This window comes from Cebus imitator, unplaced genomic scaffold (assembly GCF_001604975.1).
Source record: "Cebus imitator isolate Cc_AM_T3 unplaced genomic scaffold, Cebus_imitator-1.0 Scaffold46, whole genome shotgun sequence".
Classification (NCBI taxonomy): domain Eukaryota; kingdom Metazoa; phylum Chordata; class Mammalia; order Primates; family Cebidae; genus Cebus; species Cebus imitator.
Window position 1 is genome coordinate 723,725 of NW_016107361.1, and position 8,078 is coordinate 731,802.

At 45.8% G+C, this 8,078-nt stretch overlaps 1 protein-coding gene across 4 annotated transcripts in view; it reads left to right on the plus strand.

Annotated features, from left to right (window-relative positions):
* The window catches only part of MCC (MCC regulator of WNT signaling pathway), a 460,356-nt gene that overhangs the window by 449,402 nt on the left and 2,876 nt on the right, over positions 1-8,078 (plus strand). For all 4 annotated transcript variants that reach the window (XM_017527172.2, XM_017527173.2, XM_017527174.2 and 1 more), the window contains one exon: positions 7,817-7,939. In XM_017527172.2, the coding sequence (XP_017382661.1) occupies positions 7,817-7,939 (123 nt within the window). The remainder of the gene's footprint in view (positions 1-7,816; positions 7,940-8,078) is intronic.

The window sequence follows — 8,078 nt, forward strand, 5'->3', positions numbered from 1 at the left end:
AGTTGTTGCTTAACTAAGATTTCTTTCACTTTTCTGTCATTCCCCCAACATCCCGAAAGCTCAAAGAGAAGGCGGCTTCGCCTGGTATCTCATAAAGGCAGAGTGGTGGAGGGCACGGGAACACATAGCAGCCACTGGCAAGTCTTGTGAAAATTCCAGGCACTTTTCCTGGACAAGAAACATGTTTGTGGCAAAGTCTGGGCAAAAAAAAAGAAATCTGCTATTGTCCTTGTGCTGCTCCTCCTGGCAAAACACAGCCACATGCATACTTGCAGAACCTCATTATCTATGGACGCTTGATCCTTAGTTCTGTGGGCGTGCGATTTAGTGAAGGTCTTGTTTATCTTGCACTCTACTGTATTCCCTTTATAAATCACAGGCTACTTCAGCGAGATGGGTAAGGGCACAGACTCTGCAGACAGAATCCCAGGTGGGAGTCCCCGTTCTGCAGGTGACTGGCTATGGGCAAGTCTCTTAACTAACCTGAAGTTCCTCATCTATTGGCCAGGTGTGGTGGCTCACGCCTGTAATCCTAGTATTTTGGGAGGCCAAGGCGGGTGGATCACCTGAGGTCAGGAGTTCGAGACTGGCCTGGCCAACATGGCGAAACCTCATCCCTACTAAAAAACAAAAATTAGCTGGGCATGGTGGTGCATGCCTATGATCCCAGCTACTCAGGAGGCTGAGGCAGGAGAATCTCTTGAACCCACGCAGTGGAGGTTGCAGTCAGCCTGAGATCATGCCACTGCCCTCCAGCCTGGGGGAAAGAGCAAGACTCCCTCTCAAAAAAAAAAAAAGTTCCTCATCTTTAAAAATGTGAATCATGGTAGTACTGACTTCAAAGGTTATGTGGGAATTAAATGACTTTATCCTTATAAAGGACTTATCTGCTGCCTGGATTTTCTGAAAAAATAAACATCGTGGTGATTGCCATGAAGGAAATAGGGTGATGTGATAGTCACTGTGGAGGTTTGTTTTTTTCCAATAAAATAAGTGTAGTTTCCAATGAATAACATAAAGGAATGGCAAGGTACGGTGATGTCATAGCTCTGGGACTTGAGTTTAGATGGGTGGTCAGGCTGGGCCTCTCTGGGAGGTGACACTGAAGTTGAGTTGAGGAGGAGAGAGGCAGAAACACATCCCAGGCAGAGGCCCTGGGTGTGTAGGGGTGTGCTGAGGACCTACAGGATTCCAGCAGGGCCAGGGTGATTCCCGCAGCCCAAAGGCCCAGCAAGTGGTGCTCAGGTCAAGCAGGGCTTTAGAGGTCCAGGCAAGACCACAGGGTTTATTCCAAGTGTAGGTGAAAGGCACTGACGGGCAGTAACATGATCAGATCTGTCATGTGAAATGCTACCCGGGCTGCTGTGTGAAAACCAGGACAGAGGGCAGGGGTGGAGACAGAGAAACCAGTTAGCAGGCTGTTGCGGTTGTCCAGGTGAGAAGTGATGACCATTTGGGCCTAGGTGTGGTGACAAATGGCAGGACAAGAATTGGTAGATAGGGTTTGCTGATGAACAGGTGTGGAGGATGAGGGGAGGAGGAGTTAAGGCTGACTCTAAGTAACTGAAACCACCTTTGCAAAAATTTTATCATTGAAAATACTCTGACAGTGAGAGAGATCTGAGCCCAGTGAGTAACCAGGTGAATGGTGGTGCCATTTGCTGACACACAAGAGAGACTGGCTGTAGGAGATCATCTGGGAAGTAATCCTCTGGACATGTGAAATCACAGATGCCAGTTAAGAGGCCACAGATAGACAAGTCCAGAGATTCAAGGAAAGTCCTGGAGATAAGAATGTGTAAGTTTTTAGCACATATTTTTTGGGAAAAGGGAATGGAGGGAGTCCATTCGAGAACAGGGTAAGATAGCAGCCGGGCGCAGTGGCTGACACCTGTAATCCCAGCACTTTGGGAGGCCAGGGTGGGCGGATCGCAAGGTCAGGAGTTCAAGACCAGCCTGGCCAATATGTGAAACCACGTCTCTACTAAAAAAAAAAACAAAGAAAAGGGTAAGATAAAATACAGGCCAGGCCCAGGTCCTAAACAACACCCAGTATTTTGGAGTATAGAAAGGGGGCAGCTAATGAAACAGGATGAAATGCAGGCTATGGAGGCCTTGTACAAGCCATGAGTAAAGAGGTGGTCAGCCTGCAGGTGGTGCGGGCAGGGAGGGAAAGGATAGATGGGACCACTGGAGGCCGCAACGTGGAGATTGCTGGTGAGCCCAGCGAGCCCTGTCATTGGAGGCAGAGCCTGACGGGTTAAAAGTAAATGGAAGGTGAGGACTAGAGAAATCACATACGCAGGCAATTCTCTTAGTGACTAATTCCATATAATCAGCAATTACTAAGAAATTCCAGGCCCTGTGGCTACATGGCTGTGACTCCCTGCGGTTTGGTCTGATTACAGCTCCTCTGAAAGGTTTCCTGGCCGGCTGCGAAGCCACTCATAAGCCTCATCGGGACTGGGCTCTCAGCTGATGACTCCTGCAGCTCACTTGGACTCTGTCTAATCACAGAGTACTGCTGCTGGCCTTTTTATTTTAGGGAGAATACAACCTCCTTACTGATTGCTCACAAAGCTGTATCTCCAGGCTACCCAGGTGTACCAATAAGCACCACTGCAGAGGCTTGCTTCACTCTGCCCAGCTTATTGGCAAGCCACCTTGGTTTTCCTATTACCTTGAAATTCCCACCACGGGTCTGTCTCTTAAATTCCCTGTGTATATTACACTGCATTGAAACGTACTCCATTATGTTTCAATTAAAAAGAACATACCAGGTGGGGTTGCTCGGGCCTATAATCTCAGCATTTTGGGACGGCAAGGTGTGAGGACCACGAGAGCCCAGTAGTTTGTGACCACCCAGTAGTTTGTGAATATTTCTACAAAAAGTTTTAAAAATTAGCTCAGCATGGTGGTACACACCTGTAGTCTCAGCCGCTCAGGAAGCTGAGGTGAGGGGATTGCTTGAACCCGGGAGATCGAGGCTGCAGTGAACTGTGATTTGTGCCACTGCATTCCAGCCTGGATGGCAGAGCAAGACCCTATCTCTTGAAAAAAAAGTCTCACCCTGGCTCTGTAGGACCTTTTGTGACCAGAAATAAGAAGCCCAAAAGCTGAAGTGGGAAGACATGGAACTGAAATCCCTATGTGTACTGGGGGAATTGGGTTGTCACAGTCATTAACAATCTAGCATTGTTTTTGCTTGATGGTTTGGGGTATATTTGTGAGTGCCGATACTACTGGGAATAAAAAAGGAATAGATTATGCATTTCTGGCTATTCCAGGAAACATTGGATGAATACATGACTATTGAAGGTGCATATGGAACATGTGTTGAGGTTTTGCTTTCTCATCTGTGTGAAGCCGAGAAAGTGCTCGTTGTGGCCTACCTTATATACCTAAACCATACATTAAAAACTAAAGGCCAAGCAAATTTAAATTAGAACTAGAAAGGAACAAGAATGGTTGAGGTTTCAGTGTGACTTGAATTAGTAAGATATGTTTCTTTACATTTTCCAAGTCATCCTTTGAAAATCTGAGGAAAACTGTAGACTTGAGCAAAATGGACCCATGCTTGCAATTTTGCATCAATTCAGAAAGTCAATTCCAGGGGTAACTGAAGCTCATCCTCAGGTCCAGGTGAGGAACTCATCTGTCTTACACCAGTCCCCCAAGTTTGCCTGATAACAGGAGTCAGCTGTGGGACACTTGTTAAACTGCAATTCCTGGGTTTCAACCCACACCTACTGAGTCAGAAGCCAGGGAAAATACCTGGTAACATTGTTACTGGAAAAGGGTCCTGATCCAGACCCCAAGAGAGGGTTCTTGGATCTCGTGCAAGAAAGAATTCAGGGCAAGTCCACAGAGTAAAGTGAAAACAAGTTTATTAGTAAAGGAATCAAAGAATGGCTACTCCATAGAGTGGCCTTGAAGGCTGCTGGTTGCCTTTTTTATGTTTTTTTTATGATATGCTAAACAAGTGGTGGATTATTCATACCTCCCTTTTTAGACCATATAGGATAATTTCCTGACATTGCCATGGCATTTGTAAACTATCGTGGCACTGGTGGGAGTGTAGCATTGAGGACGACCAGGGGTCACTCTCACGTGCATCTTGGGTTTGCTGTTTTGGCTGGCTTCTTTAGTGCAACCTGTTTTATCTGCAAGGTCTTTATGACCTGTATTTTGTGCTGACCTCCTATCTCGTGACTTAGAATGCCTTAACCACCTGGGAATGCAGCCCGGTAGGTCTCAGCCTCCTTTTTACCTACCTCCTATTTAAGATGGAGTTGCTCTGGTTCACATGCCTCTGACAACATTGAACAATTGCTCTAGAGCAGCACTGTTCACTAGTGATATGAGCCTCAAATGCAAGGCATGTATGTAATTTTAAATTTTCTAGTAGCCCCATGGAAAAAGTAAAGAGACATACATTAAATTAATTTTAATAACATGTAACCCAGTTATATCCAAAATATTTCAACATGTAATCAGTATTTTTAAAACAAAACAGATATTTTACATTTTTTTTTTTGTAGTTGTCTTCAAATTCCAGTGTGCATTTTACACCTACAGCCCATCTCAGTTTGGACCAGACACATTTCAAGAGCTCAGACAGCCACCTGAGTGGCTAGTGGCTGCTGTGTTGGACACGCAGGTCTAGAGCAGCTGTTACTTAGCAATGGTTTAGCGTTTCTTTGGGTCCTGATGAATGATGAAGTCATCACTCTTATACTGCAGGTGTCTGCCTCACCTGAAAACAGATAAACCCAAATTTTAGGTTTAAGTTTGCAGCTTGGCCTCATCTTTGCATCTTTAAATAAATGAGCATCATAGTTCTTTCCAGGGGTTTCTCCCAGGAGTTCACTCCCTTTCCCTTCTGGAGGCCAGGCAATTCTGAGCTCCCAGCAATGACTACTCCCCACCCCTGCCACACCCCAAGCTGGGGTTGGACTGGGTCTGAGAGATCCTCTTCTGCCCTCCTGTGGTTCTGTCCTCCTTTGGAGCCTGCCAGAACCAGAAAGTTCCCTCTGGTCCCCTGTGGGCCTGGGTGCTGAGAAAGGAAGGTGGAAGGGCTGGGATTTCCATTCTCCCTGTTTGCTAAGTGTGGATAGATTGGGAGAGGCAGGGGATTTGACTGCTGTAGGTAGCATCCCAGAGTTTTTGTTGTGAATTTCTTATTGAGTTTGTGGTTACATTTTTAACTCTTCAGTTTTCTTTTTTCCTTTTTTACACTATTAACATAAGAACGAAAGATAAAGGCTCTAAACGATAACAAAATACAGGGCAAATAATCCTCCTCCCCTCTTTTTAGTTGGAGTCCCTAGTTTCTCTCCGCTGGAGGAGGGCTGCTATGAAGGCTGAGGAAGTGTTGGGGGGTGGGTGGGGAGGAAGGGAGCCCCCTTCCTACAACACCATCCTCGCCACTGGTAGGAAATGCTACTACTCTCCATTGCCAGGAGGAAATGCAGCCAGATCCAAGATGTTGCAGCTGCTAGGGCCCAGGAGAAACACGTTCCTTCAGGCTTAGCAGAGACGAGTGGGAAGACTCACCGAAAAATGAGTTCTGGGCAGAGGGCTAGTTGCTAGACTTCCCTTAAAGATCCTGCCCCTTCCATCCTCTCTCCAAAAGCAGTCCTGAATTTTATGTTGTAATTCCTTTCTTCATTGATCAGTTTGGAGGGCTTGACTTACCAAGCTCTTTAGCTACTCGTAGTGGCTAAATGCAGAAATGTAAAAGATTAGATACATAAAAAGCCAGGAAAGGAGAACCAGGGTCTGAACCATTTGGGCATCAGAAAGAAGCCTTCTACCCCAAGGGCACATTCGCATGCCCTTCCTGCACGACTCTAACTCACACTTTACACAAAACATACACAAGTGTAAAAATATCAGGCAGTGCATAAGTGAGTGAAGTAGAAAATGAAAGCCTCCCAGAAACCCCATTGCATGGGTTAAGCATTGTTGTTTGTGTTTAGCCTTCTAGTCTCTTGTTGGTGTCAGATATTTACACTTAGCTTTTCAGTTTTTACAAAAATAGCATCTTTAGAACTCACCCTTTTCACTTAATGTATCAGATATCCCCCCACGGCAGTGCATGACCATCTGCCATTTTTTTAATGAGATGGTCTTACTGTCACCCAAGCTGGAATGCAGTGGCGTGATCATGGCTCACTGCAGTCTCAACCTCCTGGGCTCAAGTGATCCTCCCACCTCAGCCTCCTGAGTAGCTGGGACTATAGGCATGAGTCATCATATCTGGCTAAGTTTTGTATGTTTTGTAGACAGGTTTTCACCATGTTGCCCAGGCTGGTCTTGAATTTCTGAGCTCAAGTAATCCACACTCCTTGGCCTCCTAAAGTGCTGAGATTACAGGCATGAGCCACTGCCCCCAGCCTTCCACCTGCATTTAAAAAATATTTTTAAGCAGAACATTTCAGTAGCATGGGTAGGCCTTGATTAACCAGTCCCCTGGTTGTCCCATTCTTTATTAGGAATCATTGTAACCAATGCCAAAGTGAATCCAACTGTAAGTGATTTGTCTTTAGGAACTTGTGCTTCTAAATTTACCTCTGTAAATTCCTAGTTGCTTAGTCACGAGATATGTTCATTATTATTTGGCTAAATCCTACCCAACTGTCTTATAAATTAAACACGCTAACTTACATTCTACATTCAGTGAGTCCTTTTCAGAGGAATTCCTTCCCTAAACCCTGGTTTCTCAATATGTCCCAAAGAATTGTTCTAAAGCTGTTTTAACAGTCACTAGAAGCTGTCACCCCGGCACGGTGCTCGGCACTGGGGGTGCATTGGGGAACCAAACCAAGTAAGGTTCTTACCACTCTAGAACCCGATGTGCCCATGAGGGAGCCTGATAGCTCCAATACTTAATACGGTGACATACTGCTGAGTGCTGAGTGTGATACTAAGTGGAGTAACACTGTGCAGGTGATGGGGACCTTGGAAGGGAAGCAGGGTAGTTAGGAAGGCACTGATTAGTTTTTCCCTGCTAGGTCCTGTGGGAATTACAGTAAGGCAATGAGGTGACTGGACGGAAGCAGGGTAGTTAGGAAGGCACTGATTAGTTTTTCCCTGCTAGGTCCTGTGGGAATTACAGTAAGGCAATGAGGTGACTGGACACAGGAAACCTCTCTGAACTGACTCTAAGTCAGTTAGTTTGGGTTACCAAAGTAGAGAGTCCACAGAACCTGAAGCTGCTTTGCCTGTGGAGAGCAGGTAGTCAAAAGTGCAGAGGTAATTTTATGGGAAATAAGGACCCTTACAATGAAGAGTATCATTTCTACTCCCTCTACCACCGTTTGTTTTTGGCAAGGTAGGATGATCATGTTGGTCTCAATGAGTGGGGACCTGTCCAAGGTAGGTTGCTTAATCTGTGAGTGGTTCAGGCATGCTTCGGACACGTGAAAAAGAAAGGGATGGAGACTGAGACAGGGGTTTGTGGTCAGGCTGCACTCATTACTGAGGACCTGGTACGCCAGTAGTAGAAAGGAACTTCTAGATTAGCTGAAAGACTAGAAACAAATTCCTGTCTTGTTTCTTTGACACACAAGATCTTTAAAAAGCCTTTATCTTTGAAGAAGTGGGCTTAAATCAGCATTTGAGTGCACTGGTGAAGAGGCATTCATTCGGGTGACAGCAGTGCTGTTGGGCTCTTGAGTATCTTTTCCTCTCCCTTGCCTTTAGGCTTTGCAATCCAAGTCTTCCTCTTCATTTGTCACCACTTCCCAGGTAGTGGGCACCTCCAGTATCATCTCGAACTACTCATGGCATATTTTGTCTCTCCTTGATATAGAGAAAAGAAGTTGAAGGCCAGAGTTCAAGAGCTGGTGAGTGCCTTGGAGAGACTTACCAAGAGCAGTGAAATCCGACATCAGCAATCTGCAGAGTTCGTGAATGATCTAAAGCGGGCCAACAGGTAAAAATCTCCCTATACCCAGCGCCCCCCACCTTCCCCCTGCAGTACTTACACTGACACCTGTTTGTAGACATAGCATCAGGGATGGACATTTCCCTAACTCCTGAGAACCAACTCTGGAGAGTAGGTGAGTCCCCGT